Source organism: Equus caballus, chromosome X (assembly GCF_041296265.1).
Source record: "Equus caballus isolate H_3958 breed thoroughbred chromosome X, TB-T2T, whole genome shotgun sequence".
NCBI lineage: Eukaryota > Metazoa > Chordata > Mammalia > Perissodactyla > Equidae > Equus > Equus caballus.
Genome location: NC_091715.1, coordinates 45,840,459 through 45,862,502, shown reverse-complemented (window position 1 = coordinate 45,862,502; position 22,044 = coordinate 45,840,459). Strand labels below are relative to the sequence as shown.

The window sequence follows — 22,044 nt, the reverse complement described above, 5'->3', positions numbered from 1 at the left end:
GGGCACAAGCTTCTGATAGCATTGCTTATGCAACCTGGAGACTATATAAGAAGATAAATCAGGATTTCCAGAATTCTAGCAGAGAAGCAGATGGGTTCATGAGACTGCTAAGCCAAAATCCAGCAGAAGAAGAATTAATTGCATAGGACTGAATGAAATAATGAGGTATGATTGTGGACTTTGTTTGGAATATTGTTGATGTTTAATGTTCTGTCTTCTGGATATATAAGGAATGCTTTTCATATAGCTCATAACAATTTAGTAGACCATGCTTTTCTAAACAGAAATGAAACATTTGTAAATGATATATTTTTCTCTCTACCTAACCCATCCAGAATTTGTAAATTCTCATTGAGTGTTCTTATTTTTATGGCAATATAATTATTTTCACAGGTTCAATAAGAATCTGTCTTCCCTGTTACCAGGATATAATTGGAAACAGTGGTTATACAACCAAGGCTTTGACTAGAATGTCATATTTGAGAATGATGCTCATTTAATCAGATATGATCAGACACTTTTAAGGATCTAAGGTTGATTTTACTGAGCCAATGCTTACAAGGCTATCTTGGGAAAACTGACTTGGCATCTGGTTTACAGGATTCCCAGCCTTTTAAGTAAAGAAGGTCCCTTCCTGGTGTGCCTAGGAAGCTTAGAATACTTTGGGGACCATGAGAAGAGACAAACTTGCCTGAATTTATAGGTACTATAGTTGAAATCCGGTAGTGAGTTCTTGGTTTGGCTTTCTAGCCTTAGGGAGACTTTAAAAACAAGTTTAGGAAGGCCTATATGGTATATTATCAATTATTACTGCATCTATGTAAATAATTATACTAAATTTAATGAGATCAGGCTTATTTTGTGAGCAAGAATAATCTTTCTTTGAGACTATTTTTGATCAAATGAAGAGGGGTGACTCCCTTTTAGAGACATTTTGTTTTTCAATGGAAAATTATTTACTGTCTGTAATAGGTCCTTGGGGTTGTCATAATCTAGCTAAGTTCATTGTCTTTGAGCTATTTTGCAACTCTTTGTAAATTGTAGGTAACTGATAGATATGTAAACTAAATACCTTCAGATTGAGATTTAATTAACCTCCCCTCCCCAGTTGGAAAACCACTTTTGCCTCCTTTTGCAATTGATCTCAACTTTCCTTTAATTCATATAAATCTGCTGTTTTGACTTTCCCTTTAAACAGCTTATAACATCTGTCATATTTCCTCCTTGAATGAATAAAATAAAACCTTTAACACTTGTTCATTTGCATGTTTGTATGAGAGTCATGATTTTACCTTTTTCTGGAAATTATCTTTTAACAGATTAAATGATAAATACATTTTAGAAATATTACCATCAAAAATGGTTCATAACTAACTTTTCACTAATATACTTTTTCAGACCTTTCAAAATTTTGTACTATATATACTTATTTACTGTTCAAATGATAGAATTCCAGAATTTAAAAAATTTATAAGTTCCAAAAGATTTTTTCTGTCCCAAACACGATAAACCTTCATATATATATAAATATATATATTTGTTAATATGATAAAAGTAAATATAAATTAAAACATAATAAAAATATATATATTCCACTTGGTGAAGCTTATTCATTTGAGAGCCAGTTGCATGTGGCACTTTATCCCTAAATACTTCAGCAAGTAGCTGAAGAAGTAGGAGCTCAAGTGAAACTAGAACGGTTCTTCCAGTAGTTTGGGAATTATAATTGGGCTAATCTGGTCTTCCTCTATTTTATCCCTCAATAGGCTAAACAAAGTGGATAGATTTTTTTTATTCCCAATAACCCAAAGAGAGAAAAGTCAGCTGCCATAGCTGTTTGACTTCTAGCCCAGATGACTTAATCCTTTGTAATGCAATCAATAACTCTAAATAGTGAGAGAAAATAAACATATCGTGCCTATTATATGTAAGAGGCACTTTCCACATATATTCTTCCTTAAATTTTACAGCAAAACTTAAAGCCATTATTATTTCTATTTTACAGGCAAGGTGAAATAACTTGCTTATTAAAATAGCGCTTGAAGTTAACCAAGTCTAGTCCCTTTATGTACACCTAGCTCTGTCCCTACCAGGACTAATCTCTTTAAGAGGACTAACCCTCTTGCATTTCTCACTGTTTTGGGAAGTGATTTCCCCGTGGGTTGGGTGGGAGTACAACTGATTCCATTATTTATTTGGTCTTTTTAGAGCTCCTCATCTTAAAAGAGGAGTGGCCATCTGCTTGCTGTTTTTATAATCACCGAGGCTAGTGAAGCTGAGGGGGGTGGGGGAGACACAGGGGGAGGAGGCTGATGAACTGAGTTGCGAGTTTTAAATGCACATTTGTTACTCGTCCTTTTCAAAACTCCTTGGTGAGTGTACAATGACCATAGTGGTGCTGTTGATGGTGACATTGGCACGTGTGCGACTGTTGTTGCCAGTATTAGATTCAACAGCTGGAAACTTGCTCAAAAGTTGCCTCAGCCTCGTTCTGAGTGGCGGCCTCCAGGCGCTGAATGCAGCCATAGGTTGGGGGCGAGCGGGGAGCAGCCAAGTCTCCCCCAGAAAGCTTTAGTTAGCTGTCGCAAATACCCTAGATGCCACCTTGCTGCCTAGCAGCCCCATCTCATCCTCTTCCCGGAGTCCTTGCTATGGAAACTCTGCTTTGGAGCAGGGAAGCTGCCACCATCAACCCCAAGGACCAGAAAGCTGGAGCCTCAGAGCCCCAATCTGGCCCCGCCTCCCCCACTCACGCTGAACCCCTCCTTGTCCCAGCTTCCTTTCTTGAACTCTGCATCCCTGCTGCTCCCCTCAACCTCGCCCCTTTCTTGCTGGCCCTGAATTCTGCCCTGTGTCATTCCTGAACCCAGACCCCTAACCCCGACATATGCTGCCATCAGTCTATTGGTCTCATCAGCTGTTGTTGCCACCTCTGTCACCTTTCCAGTGGAGTCAGTATTCAAAGACCTAGAAAGTGAACTCCTCAAATCCGCAGAAGAATGCAGCTTTGGTAGAATATCATATTAGGTAATTTTGACATGCTTTGAGAAAGACTCCATATTTAGACTGTCTTTACAAAGCCACAGTACCATTTGGCCCTCTTGCCAGTGTCAGGAAGATGTGCCTGTACTAAGTGAAGTAACTTTCACTTTTAGGTAACTTATAAGTGTTCTACAAAGCAAGCTATAGGCTTGGTTCAGTACCAGGGAAAAAAAAATGCTAGGCAAGAACTAGTTTATTTCGAGCCAGCCCTGAAGGTCTAGTAGTTAAAGTTTGGCACTCTCACCACTTCAGTGGCCCAGGTTCATTTCCCAGTCATGAAACTACACCACTTGTCTGTCAGTAGTCTTGCTCTGGCCACAGCTCACAGAGAAGAACTAGAAGGACTTACAACTAGGATATACAACCATGCACTGGGGCTTTGAGGAGGAAAAAAAGAGGAAGGTTGGAAACAGATGTTAGCTCCGGGCAAATCTTTTTTAAAAAGGGAAAAGAACCAGTTTATTTCAAGGGAATATGAATTTCTATTTCAAAGATGTAATGACAGAAGTGTTGCCTGGAATAGGCAACCAGTAGGTGAAACGTTTTCCAAAAAACGATACTGAAACTGATACAGAAATTGGAGAAAATTGATTATGGAGTCCTTCAAATTGCCTTCCCCCAATCAAGTACTACATGATTTTGAAGAATATTTGGCAGCAAGGATAATACTTCAAAGGCAGTTTGCCTACTGACAGAAGAACTGCGAGTTCTTAAAGAGTTTGAGAAAGAGGAAGATTTGATAGATGAGTTTGACAGAAATCCTCATACTGTGTTTACAGATGAAGAAGAGGATGAAATCTCTTTGAAGAAGAAAGGCAGAGAAAAGAGATATGTAAATGTTACCTAAAATAATCGACTTTCTTATTCAGGGCAGTTCTCAAATTGAGGTTACAAATACAGGGTGCAGGATCAATGGATGATTACATTAGCTGAGATGAATATAATCCTGTGCAATCCATATATTTTTTCTCTTTCTGCTCAACCTAAAAGTTTAGGTCAGAATAAATACAAGAAAAATTATCACTTACAAATTCAGTGAGAAGAAAGAGGGTGGCAAGCATAAGAGAAAGAATATCTGTATCAACTGTACACCAGTTTTGACAAATATCAAAGCACCTACTGACATTTACAAAGCTTTCAGTTGATATGGTGAATGGTGAATATCACCCCTTCCCACAAAACTGATTTTGAAATCTCTCAAAGGAAAGATTAGTAATCCCAGTGCAAGCACTGCTGATGGCATCAATGAACAGGGAAGAGATTTGTAGAGCAGTAGCCAAGAAGAAATCACTTTAAGTACCAGGAGACTGGTGAAGAGGAAGAGCAGCAGCAAGACATTCCTCCAAAGGAAGATCTTCCTTCAGCTGAATCATCTGAGATAATTGAAGTGCTATGCCTAGCCACTGCTTTACGTAACCAAAGCAGAAAGAAGGCTCAGAAAAAAATTAAATATTGGGTTTCAAAGCTCAAAGTTGTCAGGTTGCAGCAGAAAATTCAGGTTCAGTTCTGAAAATAAAAACCTGCACTGTTTGGAAAATTTACAGATATATTAAATATATTATAAATATAGTTTGTGATAAAAATAGTCTTGCTAATTTTACAACAAGCTCTTTTACTTACAAGTGTTAATTTTGAAAGAAAAAGAGGAGCAAATGTTGAATACCTATAGATAGAATATTTTATTAATTCTAAGGTATTCTGTAAACTTTGTCTTTGCCTTATGATACAGAAGTAGCATCTACAATTATTTTTTTGAAGAATACTGTTGAATGTTGCTTTTGCAATTCAACTTAAATATACTGTTCTGTATGAGCTATAATAAACCCTTACAAAAAGATAAAATGCTTAAATCTGATAAAGAAAAGTTTATTTGCATAGAAAAGGTATTAGAGAATTTTGAAATTAGAAAACCAAATGCTGAAATGTTCATCATTGTTTCTTTTTGTATTTTAGTAAAACACCACTGATATGTCTTAATTTCCAATAGCCCGCAGGATAAAGTCCAAACACCTAAGTAGTACAGGAAAGGCCTTTTGCCTACCTTTCTTGACACTCTTAGTCCAATACAGTTAAGCCATACTGAACTTCCAACCATTCCCCTAAACACTGAATTTACTTGTTCACACTGTTGCCTCTGTAATGTCTTTTCAACAGTTTATATGTCCAGAAAATCCCTATAAATTCTTCAAAACTAGTTCTAAAGTTACTTCCTTTTCCATGACTTTCCCGGGAAAAATGTCTTCTCATTTCCATTGGAACCTTGCACATCTGTTTCAGCACATTTATATTACAAATATCTGTTTATGTGTCTGTCTTCCACTAAACTGTCAGCTTTTTATACTCAGCACCTAAGATGGACCCTGACACGTAGGCATTTCCTCAATAAAGTTTTGCTGAATGAAATAAAGGAAAGCAAAACTTTGTCATCAAAAGACTTGGGGTTAATACAGGTTCAATTCAAGGGCTTTTAGTATCCAGACTAAAAGTACCTGGGTGGAATTATTTGTCAGTACTGGAATTTGATGGAAATAGAACTGAAGAGTCCAGGATCAGAAAGAGAAAAATGAGACCCTGAGGGATAAAATGGGTCACTTAAAAAGGAGATATAGAAGAGTGATGTCAGCATCATGGCAGAGTGAGCTCAACTGGTGATCTCTCCCCTCCACAATACAACAAAAAAGACATTCATACTCCAACAGAGGACATCCACATAGCACAACAGACATCTGGAAGACCTATGCAGCCATACGTCAGAGGGTGGAGAGGCTGGAGCCCCCCTCAGAAGAGGTGGAACGGGGTAAGAGTAAACTTCACTCCCTCCCCAAAAGACTGCAATCTGAGACTGCGTGCAGCCTCCAAGAGGGAAGGAAGGGTGGAGGGAGCACATGTTAGCAGGAATATCAAAGATGCCCGAGGTCCCTCACAGCCTAGGGGAAAGCTCCATACCAAGAGTACAGCTATTGCAGGGTGACTTCATCAAGCCAACACCCCAGGAAAGAAGATAGTGAGAACAGAGCTAGTAAGCCTGCAAGAGCATGAAGAAGAGAAGGCCCATCCCCACCCCCCCCACACACACACACACAATTGCCGAGTGCTGGCTCCAGCACCAGGGATCCCAGCAGAACACAAAGGGCTCGGAATAAACAGCTCTTGACCCCCACCCAGTGTCAATAGGTAGTAATGGTGATCAATAATACCAGGATGTAGAAAAACATAGCCACATCCTCTAACAGTATCAAATGTTATATTAAATCTCCAGACCAGAAAGAAAATGACAAGTACCCAGAAGTCAGTCCTGAAGATACAGAGATATGTAATCTAAATGGCAGAGAATTCAAAATTGCTATCATAAAAAAGCTCAACAAGTTAAAAGAGAATGTAGAGAAACAATTGAAAGAGTTCAGGAGCTGCTTCACAAAAGAGATTGAAACTATAAAGAAGAATCAACCAGAAATATTGGAGATGAAAGACACAATTGATCAGATAAAACAAAATATGAATGCCCTGAACACTAGAGTGGATGCCATAGAAGAGCAAATGAGCATAATCAAGGATAGACATATTGAAATGCTCCAGATAGAGAAGGAGAGAGAACCAAGACTAAAAAGAAATGAAGAAAGTCTCCGAGAAATATCCAACTCAATTAGGAAACGCAACATAGAATTATAGGTATTCCAGAGGGAGAAGAGAAGGAGAATGGAGCAGAAAGCTTGCTCAAAGAAACAATAGCAGAGAACTTCCCAAACCTAGGCAATGAGCTGGAAATCCATGTGAAAGAAGCTACCAGATCTCCTAAATATGTCAATGTAAAAAGACCTACTGCAGGGTATATAGTAGTGAAACTGGCAAAAGTAAATGACAAAGAAAAAATACTAAAAACAACAAGGCAGAAGAAAATAACCTACAAAGGAACTCCTATCAGGCTTTCAGTGGATTTCTCTTCAGAAATCTTACAGTCTAGGAGAGACTGGAATGACATATTCAAATCTCTGAAGGACAAAAACTTTCAGTCAAGAATACTCTATCCAGTGAAAATATCCTTCAGGTGTGATGGAGAAATAAAAACTTTCCCAGATAAACGAAACATAGGTGAGGTCATAGCCACAAGACTCCTCTACAACAAATCCTCAAAAAGGCCCTCATACCTGAAAAAAAGGGAGAAAGGGGTTACAAAGCACAGGCTAAGGAGATAAATAGGTAGACAAAATCAGAAAATTGTAGCTATACATCAGAACAGGTTATCAAATACTCAAGTATAACATTAAAGATAAAGGGAAGTAAAACACCAAAAACAAAGATAATCTTGTCATTTTAACCACAAACGCACAACACATGATGGAGTAAGATGTGAGTAAAACAACTTAGAAGGGGAAGAGGAGAGGGACTGAATCTGTTTAGTCTAAGGAAATAAGAGGACATCAAAAAATGAACTATCTTTTCTATGAGATTTTGAATACAAACCTCATAATAACCACTAAGAAAAAGAGCAGAACAGAGACACAAATAGTAAATAAGGAGAAAACAAAGAAACACAACATAAAAAACTATATAACTCAGTTGGTAGACTGAAACACACAGGACGAGAAACAAAGGAAATGCAGGACAACCGGAAAATGAGTGATAAAATGACAGCATTAAGCCCTAATATAGCAATAATCACCCTGAATGTAAACAGATTAAATTCTCTAATAAAAAGACTCAGAGTGATGAGACAGATTAAAGAACAAGGCCCAACATTATGCTACCTCCAGGAAACACAACTCAGCTCCAGTGAAAAACACAAGTTCAGAGTGAAGGGATGGAAGACAATACTCCAAGCTGATAGCAAACAAAAGAAAGCAGGTGTTGCCATACTTATACCAGACAAAGTAGACTTCAAGATAAGACAGCTTAAGAGAGACAAAGATGGGCAGTATATAATAATTAAAGGTACACTCCACCAAGAAGACATAACACTTATAAATATCAATGCACCCAACAGAGGAGCACCAAAGTACATAAAGCAACTATTAACAATGCAAAAAGGAGATATTAATAACAGCACAATAATAGTAGGGAACCTCAGCACTTCACTCACATCAATGGATAGATCATCCAGACAGAAAATCAACAAGGAAACAGTGGAAGTAAATGAAAAGACAGACCAGTTGGACTTATTAGGCATATATAGAACACTCCATCCGAAAATAACATAATACACATTCTTCTCAAGTGACATGAGACATTATGAACAATAGACCATATTGTGAGAAACAAGGAAAGCCTCAATAAATTTAAGAAAATTGAAATAATAACAAGCATCATTTCTGATCGCAAAGCTATGAACCTAGAAGTAAATTACAAGAAAAAAGCTAAGAAAGGGACAAAGATGTGGAAACTAAACAACATGCTATTAAACAACCAATGGATCATTGAAGAACCCAAAGGAGAAATCAGAAAATATCTTGAGACAAATGAAAATGAAAACATACCATACCAACTCATATGGGAGGCAGCAAAAGCCTTAGTAAGAGGAAAATTGATCGCAATACAGGCTCTTTGTAAAAAACAAGAAAAATCCCAAATAAGCAACCTCAAACTTCACCTAACTGAATTAGAAAAAGAAGAATAAACAAAGCCCAAAGTCAACAGGAGAGAACAGATAAAAATCAGAGCAGAAATAAATGCAATTGAAACAAAAAAGGAAGGAGAAATGATCAATGAAACAAAGAACTGGTTCTTTGAGAAGATGAACAATATGGACAAACCCCTAGCCAGACTTACACAGAAAAAAAGATAGAAAGCTCAGATAAATAAAATTAGAAATGAAAGAGGAGAAATAACAGATACCACAGAAATACAAAGGAGGATAAGAGAATACTATGAGAAGCTATATGCCAACAAAATGGACAATCTAGAAGAAATGGATAAATTCTTAGACTCTTACAACCTCCGAAAGCTGAATCAAGAAGAAATAGATAATCTGAATAGACCAATCACAAGTAAAGAGATTGAAACAATAATCAAAAGCATTCCCCAAAATAAAAGCCCAGGACCAGACGGCTTTCCTGGAGAATTCTACCAAACTTTCAGAGAGCATTTAATACCTATCCTTCTCAAGCTACTCCAAAAAATAAGGGAAGATGGAATACTTCTTAACACAATCTATGAGGCCAACATCACTCTGATACCAAAGCCTTACAAGGACAACAGAACAAAGGAAAACTACAGGCCAATATTGCTGATGAATATAGATGCAAAAATCCTCAACAAAATATTAGCAATCGGAATACAGAAATACATCCAACAGATCATACATCATGATCAAGTGTGATTTATACCAGGGACACAAGGATGGTTCAACATCCGCTAATCAATCAGTGTGATACACCACATTAACAAAATGAGGAATAAAAACGTGATCATCTCAATAGATGCACAGAAAGCATTTGACAAGATCCAACAGCGATTCATGATAAAAAAAATCTCTTTAAAAAACGGGGGTAGAGGGAAATTACCTCACTATAATAAAGGCCATATGTGACAAACCCACAGCCAATATCATACTCAATGGGGAAAACTGAACGCCATCCCTCTGAGAACAGGAGCAAGACAAGGATGTCCACTATCACCACTCTTATTCAACGTAGTACTGGAGGTTTTGGTCAGAGCAATTAGGCAAGAGAAAGGAATAAAAGGAACCCAAATACAGAGCAAAGAGTAAAACTCTCATTGTTTGCAGATGACATGATCTTATATATAGAAAACCCTAAAGAATCCATTGGAAATCTATTAGAAATAATTAACAACTACAATAAAGTTGCTTGGTGCAAAATCAACTTACAAAAATCAGCTGAATTTCTATACTGTAATAACGAACATACAGAAAGAGAACTCAAGAATACAATTCCATTTAAAATGACAGCAAAAAGAATAAAGTATCTAGGAGCAAATTTACCCAAGGAGGTGAAGGACCATACAATGAAAACTATAAGATATTATTGAAAGAAATAGATGATGACATACAGAGATGGAAACGGATCCAATCTTCCATGGATTGGAAGAACAAACATAGTTAAAATGTCCATACTACCCAAAGTAATCTACAGATTCAATGCAATCCCAATCAGAATCCCTATGACATTCTTCACAGAAATAGAACAAAGAACCTAATTCACATGGGGCAACCAAAGACTCCAAATTGCTAAAGCATTCATGAGAAAAAAGACCAAAGCTGGAGGCATCACAATGCCTGGCTTCAAAATGTACTACAACGCCATAGTTATCAAAACAGCATGGTACTGGTACAAAAACAGGCACATAGATCAATGTAACAGAACTGAAACCCCATAAATAAAACTGCACATCTACAGACAGCTAATCTTCGACAAGGGTGCCAAGAACATACAGTGGAGAAAAGATCATCTCATCCAGAAATGGTGTCGGGAAATCAGGACAACCACTTGCAAAAGAACGAAAGTAGACCGTTATCTCATGCCATACACAAAAATAAACTTAAAATGGATCAAAGACTTGAAGATAAGTCCTGAAACCATAAAGCTCCTGGAAGATAATATAGGTAGTACAGCTCTTTGACCTCGAACTTAAAAGGATCTTTTCAAATACCATGTCTTCTCAGACAAGAGAAACAAGAAAAAAGTAAACAAGTGGGGCTTCACCAGACTAAAGAACTTCTGCAAGGCAAAAGAAACTAGAATCAAAATAAAAAGACAACCCACCAACTGGGAGAAAATATTTGCAAATCATATATCTGACAAGGGGTTAATCTCCGTAATATATAAGGAACTCACACAACTAAACAACAAAAATCAAACAGCCCAATCACAAAATAGGCAGAGGATATGAACAGACATTTTTCCAAAGAAGATATACAGATGGCCAACAAGCACATGAAATGATGTTCAACATCACTAATCATCAGGAAAATGCAAATCAAAACTACACTAAGATACCACCTAACACCTGTTAAAATGGCTATAATCACTAAGACTAAAAATAACAAATGTTGGAGAGGGTGTGGAGAAAAGGGAACCCACATACACTGCTGGTGGGAATGCAAACTGGTCCAGCCACTATGGAAAACAGTATGGAGATTCTTCAAAAAACTCAAAATAGATCTACCATAGGACCCAGCTATCCCACTACTGGGTATCTACCCAAACAACTTGAAATCAACAATCCAAAGGGACATATGTACCCGTATGTTCATTGCAGCTCTATTCATAATAGCCAAGACATGGAAACAATCCAAGTGCCCACCGACTGATAAATGGATAAAGAAGATATGGTATATGTATGCAACGGAGTACTACTCAGCCATAAATAAGACAGAATCATCCCATTTGCAACAACATGGATGGACCTGGAGGGTATTATGCTAAGCGAAATAAGCCAGGCTGAGAAAGATAAACACATGATTTCACTCATATGTGGAATATAAACAAACACATGGACAAAGAAAACAGTTCAGTGGTTACCAGGGGAAGGAGATTGGGGATGGGTACAGAGGTTGAAGGGGAGCACTTATATGGTGATGGACAAGAAATAATGTACAAGAGAAATTTCACAATGATGTAAACTTTTATGAACTCAATTAAAAAAAAAACTTTAGGGGCCAGCCCCATGGCCCTTAAGTTCACACACTCTGTTTCAGCGGCCCAGGATTTCACCAGTTCAGATCCTGAGCATGGACATGGCACTGCTCATCAGGCCATGATGAGGTGGCATCCCACATAGCACAATCAGAGGCACTCACAACTAGAATATACAACAGTGTACTCAGGGGCTTCGGGGAAAAGAAGAAAAAGAAAAAAAAGAAGATTGGCAACAGATGTTAGCTCAGATCCCAGTCTTTAAAAAAAAAATTTCTTGTATAACTGAAATTTCACAAGGTTGTAAACTGTCATAATCTTAATTTAAAAAATTAAAAATTTTTCTTAAGTCTTTCTCTTAAAAAAAAGCAAATATAGCTTATGAATGGTAGAAGAGGGACACTTGAATCTCCAGGCTTTAAACATCAAGCCTAGTTCTTTTTATACATATACACCTTCATATGGCATTCGAGGCTCTCCAAGGCTGGCTCCATCCTGAATTTTATACTTTTACTCCACCATTCGCTTTCATATGTGAGCATACCCTCCAGTAAAAAGAATTCCTTTTCTTATAAAATATGCCCTTCTTTCGTTAACTTCTATGCCATTATTCCTAGGATTCCCTGACTGCTCAAAATGCAGAGCAAGTGCCACGGTCCTCATGCAACTTTCCATGATTCCTCACCTGGATTTAAGCTATGCCTTGTTTGTACCTCTACTTCATTTAATATTATTCTTGTAGCAGTAGTTAAATACAGACTTGGCACCTACCAGGCAGGGTAGACTTAGAGATTAATGAAGGCCAATTGGGGCATCGGTAGGCACAGTAAAGAGGGCAGTGTTCCAGAAAAGGAGCAGTGGTAGTTCAAAGGTCAAAGAGTGAGGTCATCACACCTGGCTGCCTCATTCACTGTTGGATGCTCTCCCTTCAAGCAGAGGCTAAGGCACGAGTCTCCTCCTGAAAATGATGGTGTTTCTCCTAAGTAAGCCTCCAGAGGCCAGACCACGGCCTTGCATTGGCCCCATCCTGAAAGCTGACTGTGGCCTTCTCAAAGCTTCCCAGGAAGCAGAGGTTGTGGCTGATGGTGTTCTTCCAGCCATTTGGAGCTGTCCAGAAAAAGAGGAAATGCTGTCAGGTGATACTTAGACCTCTTGCACTCTGAGGTCACAGGGTGGGCTATTTCTTGACACCAGGGCAATTAGGTGACTGTAATTAAGGGGGACCATGGCCAGGACCTCCTTTCCTGGCTGTTGCCTTGCCACAGCTTCTGGCTCTGGAAGCACTCCCCTTTGTTAGGGGGTTGGAGGGTCATAGAAGGGTTGCTATCTTGTTCCTCAGTATCCTCTTCTGTGAGCTCCCAGTTGCTGGGGGAAGAGGTGAACTGCTTTTGTGGGTAGATTACTCACTGGAGGAGGATGGCAGGGACTCCATTACTGTGGCCTCTGAGCAGTTAGATTCTTTGTCCTTTGGGAGTGGCTGAGGTGAAGGAAACATGCTTGTTAGATCCGTTTTCTTACTGGGTCTTGCAGCCTCCTGGCTGCCAAGGGAGTACACAATGTTGGGACTCACATCCACAGGTTGGCTTCAACGTCAGGGCCATCTTTATTAAGACTGGGTCTCCTCTCTTGAGGCACCTTTCGGGGTTCCGTTACTTGAAGCCTGTATTTGGTAAGGTCCTGCTCAGCTACGGGTCATTGGTCTGTGGTGCACAGCAGGAGGATCTTATTCGCCATGTCCCAGTCCATCAGCCCTGGGACCTGGCCATGGAGACTATACAAGAATTTAGGAGTTTTTAGTTTTAGGTCCATCTTTAGTGGAGAGGTAGATGGTAGGAGACTTCCAAAAGGACAGAGGTCTCTGAGGCACTTCTCAAAGCCCTTGTTGCGGCATTGTTTTTGATGCAGTATATCTCATCTAGGGAGTTTATTAGGAGGTCTGCTAAAATTATTGGAAAAGGGGGCACCTATGGTTCATTGATTAGTGGTCAGACTTGGAGAAACCTCAGGGTTCTGGACAGACCTCAAAATAAAGAAGTAACTAAAAAGAGCTTTTGAGCAGGAAAACAAGATCAAGGTGGAATTCCTAAGCTTTCATTAGAAGCAGGAAGAGTCCCCACGTGAGGACCTACAGATTTTGAATCATATTCAAACTAAAGTGACTTGCATAACAGGTGATTGTCTGGTACATCTTTCAACTCTTGCTGGATTCATTTAATGAAGGAACAAACACGTGTACAGATCACATTATATTTCTGAGTCATTCTTAACGGCTTAAAAATCATTTCATTTTTAAAGTGCGTTTTGTCAAGTGCTTTCACATAGATTATCTCATCTGATTCTCATGACAGCCCTGCAAGATAATATAGTGGGTATTATTAATCCCATGTTACAGATAAAGGAACTGAGATCTACACAATATTTAAGACTACATATCTAGTCTACATATTTAAGTCTACATATCTACATAGTAACTAACTGAAGACGATCTCTGTTAGCTTCAAACTCATGCTAGAACTCAACTATTCTATTATTTTCACTCCTGTTCTGGGAAACAGCTGGCTTTCCTCTCTCTAGGTCAGCTTCTCAGGAACTAAGTTCTAAACTGTACTCTGAAGACAGTAGAACCAAAATTTAGCTATGCAAATTTCTGAAAACTCCAGAGTTTGACTTTCCAGTAAATTCATCCAAAGGGCATTCTTAGGGAAAAAAAAATGGGAAGGTTTCATTTAATTGAGTCTGCACAAAATCTATCTAGAAAGTATGTGATTTCATTAAAACCATTACATAGGACTACACCACAAAAATTTCCAGCAAATGTCAATGGGAGCTATTGGGGGAACACACTAAACCCCTGTTGTTTCCCCACCCCCTTTTGTCCTATTCTACTCAAAATCATCCTCCATACATACTTTCAATGTTATCTTTCTACTGTATAAATATGAACATTAGTAATAACAACATCGTTGTCTACTGTTACATCAAATGCTCTAAGCACTATATGTGATTTAGTTAAATCACTAATAGATCATTAATCTTCAAAACAACCCTATGAAATAGGTGCTCTTATTATTCTCCCTTTACAAAGGAAGCAAAATGCCTAAGTCATATAGCTGGTAAAAGGCAGAGCTGAGTTTCAAATCCTGGCAGCCTGGCTTCAGAGCATGTGCTTTTACACACTATACTAATCTTTTCTGTTTCTCTACTCTAACATAAAATCTTATGACAATGCAGCATAAAATGCCCTCCAGAATCCCACTCTTTTTCACTTTTCCAGGCTAATTTATCACTTAAGCTTCCTTGCTTCATACTTCATATCCCAGAAATACTGAACCTCCGGGATTTTCACCACACCCCTCACCATCTTTTGTCTATGTCCCTTTGTTCCAGTTGCCACCTCTACTTGCAATGGCCTACTCTTAATTGCCTTGGCTTGGTTAACCCCTACTCATGTTTTAAAACTCAAGGAAGCCTTCTCTAATAAAAATGCTGCTTCTACCTCCCCACAGGGAGTTAATGGATCCTCTTCCCAGTAGGACACTGACCTGGGCAAAACAGAGGACTTAGCCTGAAATAATCAGCTTATGATGAAAACTCCAGAGAGCCTTTCCATTGTGTTCTGAGATACTTTGAAAGCCATAATCCCTTGTTCATTGCCATTTACTGCTTGTTTTCCTCTCCAAGTGTTTGACTTTAAGTGCCTGGGCAGGGGAAGGGAACTTTGTATAAGACGAAAAAAACCCCATAAAAACAAATAGAAACCTTGTCAAGATAGCTACATCCTGTGATGAATTTCACACAGCTTAATGCAAAGAAACTGTTCTACAGTAAGGATTAAGTGACTTGTCAAGAACATACAGACTACAGAGAGATTAGAGTCACGTTTCTAGATAAAGTACATATTTCAAATCATCTCAGCTTTCTTTGATTAGTCTCAAGAGGACAAGTCACGCTAACATACATAGATTAAACACAATGTAGCCAGCTTAATATGACATAGTGATTTCACATACTTTGGTAACCCTCTCCTCTTTGCTCCAAACATATAAGGAATAATGAATAAAATTACATAGAGAGACAGACCATAAAAAACAGTCAAGCTCAAACACGAGCAAAATATCTCATTAGATCAGAAATGCAAAATAATCAGTGGAACTGAAGCCATTGGCTTGCTGTTCTCTGAATTATCAAGCAGGAACTGAAGTCAGGAATTTGATTTCTTTGTGGGAAAGGAGACCAAAACTCAAGGACTAGGATGGGGCTCTCTCTGCTTGTGAAAGAAGCCAAAAAAATCTTGCTGCCTAACCTTGGCAAATTTCAGGTCTAAGAAAGCAGAAAGTCACAGACAAGACTTTGCAATTAGATGCTGAGTCAAGCTGTCTACTAGCTATTGTAAGTGGTTCTATTGGATCTCCTGGATCTGCGGTATCCTTAGTAACATAATGAGGCAGTAACTTGGAATTGCCATTATGAGACTTGGCAGTGGATTTATGCCTAGAGTGTTGGGAGGAAGCAAGAAAAACACGTCTAGATAGGGATAGGTAAGAATAAGCTAATGAATAGAGGTAGGTAAAAGGTAGAGAACAAAAACTTTCCATTCAAATTAGACTGAAAACTAAAATCCAAAACTGCATGAAGAAATTTAATAACAAGAAAAATTAACAACTAGATCATCTATTCACTCCAGATAGCAATAATACTATGGTGCTGTTTGGAAAATGAAACAGGTATGTTTAGGATATTTAAAGAGATAAAGAACTAACATATTAAACATGTATACAGTGAAAGGAACTGGCAAAGATGTAAAGTAAGTAATCTAAAATTTTGAAAATGAAAAGTGTTGCTGAAATTTTAAATGTGCAATAGATGAGACAAATGTAAGTGGACATGGTCAAAGAGCAAAGTGATGAATCAGAAGATATAGTACTAAAGAACTCACCCAGCATGCAGCAGATGGTAACAAAAATCCAAAAGAATAGTTAAGAGACATGGAGGATATATTCACCTAATTCAGTTAATATAAGTTTCAAAAGAATATGAAAAGAATGGTAAAAAATCAATAACCAAATATAAATTCCTAAGTACTTTCCAGACTTGAAGGAAGATGTGAGTTCTCAGATCAAAAGTCTGCTGAACAGGATAAATAAAAATCAACCCACTCCAAGACACACTGAATAAAACCTTTTAACAGCAAGAATAAAGTGTCAGGAAAGGTGAGTGCTTGATACAATGATGGTGTTGTTGAGTTAGGTGCTGGTGGTGGTGTATTGGCTCTCAGAATCTCTGAGAAGCCACTAGTACCTTCTGCTCTTGACATGCTCCTCATCTGAAATAATCTTCTCTCATTGTTTCCAAGATTATTTCATGAGTAATATGTCATTGGGATGATCAAGCTTTGTTCCATAGCGATTGGGATACAGACTTCAGAGGTGTGTGTGCCTAGCTATAAAGAAGAGAATTACCTCCTATTGCCCTGTAGCAGTGAGAAAGTTGTAGATATTGATGCTCAAACAAGTTGTGTTGAAAGTAACCTAATGGCTGGAGCTAAGACTATAATTGATAAAGCCAGAGTGGAGACATCGGACCTCTGCTTCACTTACAAAAAGATAAATGATATTGAAGAATAAAGCTAGTTTGAGTCCAACTTGAATGTGCAATTTGGAGAAGAAAATACAGATCCAGAAGCCATTTTCATTTCTTTGACGTAACCCCAACTGTTTCATATGGACTCTCTGGGACCTCTGTACAGTGTGATGGTTGAACAATTGGCTTTGCCTCAAAGGGTGCTGAGAGCTCCTCATAGGAATTTTACCACAAGGTACTGAAGCCTTCTCACAGTTTTTCTTAAATTGAGAAATAATTTACATACATTAAAATGCATAGAACATACATATTCAATTTGATCAATTTTGACAATTGTATACACCCATGTAACCACCACCCAAAACAAGACTTGGAACACTTCTGTCACATCAGAAGGTCTTCTCATCCCCTTTCCAGTCAATCTTCACTCACCCTTGCAAATACTTTTTGTCTCCTGTCACCATAGATTAATTTTGCCTGTACTTGTACTTTATGTAAAAATAATTGAACAATAATAATAATAAATAATAATAAAGCAACAATCTTATGAGCCTCTAGAAGGGAAAAATGCTTCCTTCTAAAGGAAGATTGCCTAGACTGGGGACAGGCAACAATGGATGTTATAAATGTTCACACATGCTGAAGTAAAGCTGTCAACCTGGATCTTTGTACTCAACTAATCACGTATGAGGGCAAAATAAAGACATGTTCAGTCTTTAGGCAGAGTTAATCACCTACATACTGTCATATGTATACAGGTAAATAATGTTTTGTAGCAATAAGAGAAGTTAGGCCAGAGAGAAAATATAGGGGAAAAAGAGAATCAATGGTGAGCAAAGTAACTGAGAAACTATGTTTAACATAAGTATAAAATTATAATAACTGATTTTTGTGTTTAAAAGTTCAATCTAAAATTTTATCCAAAAATGATAGGAAAGAGTTCAAGTGGATAGCTCAAGCATATTAAAGCCCCTGTCAGAGTTAAGAGGATAGAAATATTGAATAACTTAAGACTGGAGACGAGTGTCAAGATGGTGGCATAGGCAGACTCTGACCTCGCCTCCACCCATGAGCACAACCAAATTACAACTATTTTTGGAACAATTACCCTTGAGAGAAAACTGAAAACTGGATAAAAAGAGCCCCAGCAACAAGGGACAGTCCTGGCTGAGGCGGAAGAGGCAGAAATTCTGGTCTGGAGACAGAAAAGACACATTTGTGAGCCATGGAGCTTTACAGCTGTGTGAGAGCAACCCTAAGGTATACAGCCTTCCATGGAGGAGTAAAGGACCTGAGCAGAAGAGTGCTGGTGCTATAACCATCCCTCAGACTCAGTACAACTAAGACAAGTGTCAGAATATCTGGCTTTGCTGGCTATTAACTACATTGGGGAATACCCCTAGAAAAGCTACCAGACACAAGCAGAAAAAAGCCAGCTCTTAAAGGGCCCAAACACAAATTCATGTGTTTTAGAAAGCAACCTAAAATCACCAGAAAGAAAGGTGCAGAGTTCTTTGGTGAAAAGAGACTCACTGGATATGCTCTGGGTGCATCTCGGTGAGAGGTGAGACTGCTCCAGGGACTGAGACATTGGCAGTAGCCATTATTGTGACCTAGGACAAGGATGCTGACACAGATGCTGGCAGATGCCATTGGAGTAATTCCCTTGGCCTACTAGCCTAGGGTCTGCCTCACCCACAAGAGAGTCAAATTAATCCAGCTCAGTCAGGGTAGACAGGCTGCCTTAGGGACTTGCCCCACCCAACAGCAAGCCCTCAGGCAACTTTTCAGCCTGCTAGGCTGAGTACCAGGATCCTCTCAAGGCTGGCAAGGAGATCCTCCTCTGTGGAGCAGGGCTTGCATGAGGAGTGGAGGAGTGTGTGGGAACCTCTAAAGTGGGGTGACTGGATCCATTCCAGGGGGTCAGGACATATGCAAAGGCCAGGACTGTGTTGACAGTGGGTGTGGACCTGCGGGCTGTGAGGCTAATCAGTGGCAGAAGACCTGTGCTTCTCAAACAATTACATAGTGGATCTACTCTGCCTTCCAAAGCCTGAAACAACTGAGTACTCCCATGCCTGAGGCCAGCCTCACTCAACTGCAGTCCTGAGAGACCTGACAACAACCTTGCAGGCCACAGGCCTACAGCAGTTATAAGCCCCTGAGCCTAGCAAGCAGCCATGCTAGGGGATTACTCATGTAAGAGAAAAACTTCAACAAGAATGTGCAATTAGATCTAGCAGCCAACTGTGCTGGGGATCCCCAAACCCGATAAACTAACTGAAGTTCCATAGCAGCAACATGCAGCTGAGAATTACAACCAGTTGGCCACAGGGACAGCCTAGACTCCCTGGGCACCTGCAGCAAGAGCAACTCTGCCACAAGAGAAGGACATACATAGCCCACACAGGGGTCACTCCTGGAACATTTGGAATTGGGGACGAGGAGGAAGTACACTGCTGGGCCTCAAAAGGTGTCTCCTACATAAGACCACTTCTCCAAGATCAGGAGACGTAGCTGACCCACCTAATACAGAGATATAAGCACAGAGAGAGAGGTAAAATGAGGAGGTATAAGAATACATTTCAAGCAGGGGAACAGGACAAAACCCCAGAAGAAGAACTAAATGAAACAGGAATAACCTATCTGACAAAGAGTTCAAACAAAAGGTCATAAGGATGCTCACTGATCTTGGGAGAAGAATTGATGCACAGTGTGAATGGCAACAAGGAGTTGGAAAATATTAAAAGAACCAATCAGAAACGAAGAGTATAATACTGGAAATGAAAAATTCACTAAAGGGCCTCAATAGCAGAATAGATGATACAGAAGAATGGATCAGTGAGCAGGATGAAAGACTAGAGGAAATCATTCAAGCTGAACAGATAAAAAATAATTAAAAGAAACAAGAAGAGTCTAAGGGAAATCTAGGACAACATCAAGTGCACTAACATTCATATTATAGGTGTCCCAGAAGGAGAAGCGACAGACAAAGTGGCAGGGGATCCATTTGAAGAAACAATAGCTGAAAATTTTCCTAACCTAAGGAAGGAAATAGACATCCAGGTACAGGAAGCACAGGGAGCACCAAACAAGATAAACCCAAAGAGGCCCACACCAAGACACATTATAATTAAAATATCCAAAATTAAGGATAAAGAGAGGATCCTAAAAGCTGCAAGAGAAAGGCAATAGTGACATACAAAGGAAACCTGATAGGGATATCAGTTGATTTCTCAGCTGTAACCTTAAAGGCTAGAAGGGAGTGGCATGATATATTTAAAGTGCTGAAAGTAAAAAAGCTTACAGCCAAGAATACTCTAACCAGCAAGGTTATCATTCAGAATGGAAGGAGAGATAAAGAGTTTCCCAGACAAACAAAAATTACAGGAGTTTATGACCAAGAAACCACTTTTACAGGAAATGATAAAGGGACTTACTTAAGTGGAAAAGAGATGACCAGAAATAGGAATAAGAAAATTATCAAGGAAAAAAGGCAATAGAATCACTGCTAAAGGCAAAAATACAGTAAAGGTAGCAAATCAACCACCTGTGAAGAGAATACCAAGGTCAAAAGACAAAAGTACTAAAATTGCCTATTTCCGTGATAAGAAGGTAATGGATACAGACATAAAAAATAAGAGGTTATATATGATATCATGAACATAAAATATGACAGGAAGGCAGCAAAAGAGTACCACTTTTACAAAGTGCACAAACTAAAGAGACTATCAACTCAATATGTATTGCTATATATGTAGATTACTATATATGAACCTCATGGTAATGGCAAACCAGAAAGCTATCATAAATACACAAATAATTAAGAAAAGGGAACCCAAACATAATACTAAAGAAAGCCATCAAACCACAAGGGAAGAGAGAAAGAGAATAAGGGAACAGAGAAGAACTACTAAAACATGCAGAAAAAAAGTAACCAAATGGTACTAAGTACATATTTATCAATAGCTACTTTAAATGTCAATTGAATAAATGCTCCAATCAAAAAGTATAGGGTGGCTGATTGGATAAAAAAACAAGACCCATATATGGTGCACACAAGAGACACACTTCAGACCCAAAGACACTCACAAACTGAAAGTGAAAGGATGGAAAGAGATACTCCATGCAAATGGCAAAGAAAAGAAAGCTAGGGTAGCAATACTTATATCAGATGAAGTAGACTTTAAAACAAAAACTGTAACAAGAAACAAAAAAGGGCACTACATGATGACAAAGGGGACAATACAACAAGAAAAGATAACACTTGTAAATATCTATGCACCCAATATAGGAACACCTAAGTGTATAAAGCAATAATTAACAAACATAAAAGGAGTAATAGACAATAACACAATAATAGTAGGGGAATTTAACACTCCACTTGCAACAAGAGATACACCATCCAAACAGAAGATCTATAATGAATCATTGGACTTAAATGACACATTAGACCAAATGGACTTAGTAGATATATACAGAACATTTCATCAAAAAACCACAGAATACACATTCTTTTCAAATGCACATGGTATGTGCTCCAGGACTGATCACCTATTAGGCCACAAAACAAGTCTCAATAAATTTATGAAGATTGAAATAATAGCAAGCATCTTTTCTGACAACAAAGCTATGAAACTAGAATCAACTACAGGAGGAAAATCAGAAAAGCCACACATATGTGGAGATTAAACAAAATGCTACTGAACAACAATTGGGTCAATGAAGACATCAAAGGAGAAATCAAAAAATACCTGGAGACAAATTAAATTGAAAATACAACATGCAAAAATCTATGGGATACAAGAAAAAAGGTTCTAAGAGGTAAATT

At 38.5% G+C, this 22,044-nt stretch overlaps 1 protein-coding gene across 1 annotated transcript; it reads right to left on the bottom strand.

Moving 5' to 3' along the window:
- Positions 1-12,498: 12,498 nt before the first annotated feature.
- FOXR2 (forkhead box R2) lies at positions 12,499-13,442 on the bottom strand. Its single transcript, XM_005614761.3, is given in 5 exon segments — positions 12,499-12,779; positions 12,782-12,862; positions 12,865-13,026; positions 13,029-13,202; positions 13,205-13,442. Coding segments are annotated over 5 exon segments (936 nt in total).
- Between the last annotated feature and the right edge of the window lie 8,602 nt (positions 13,443-22,044).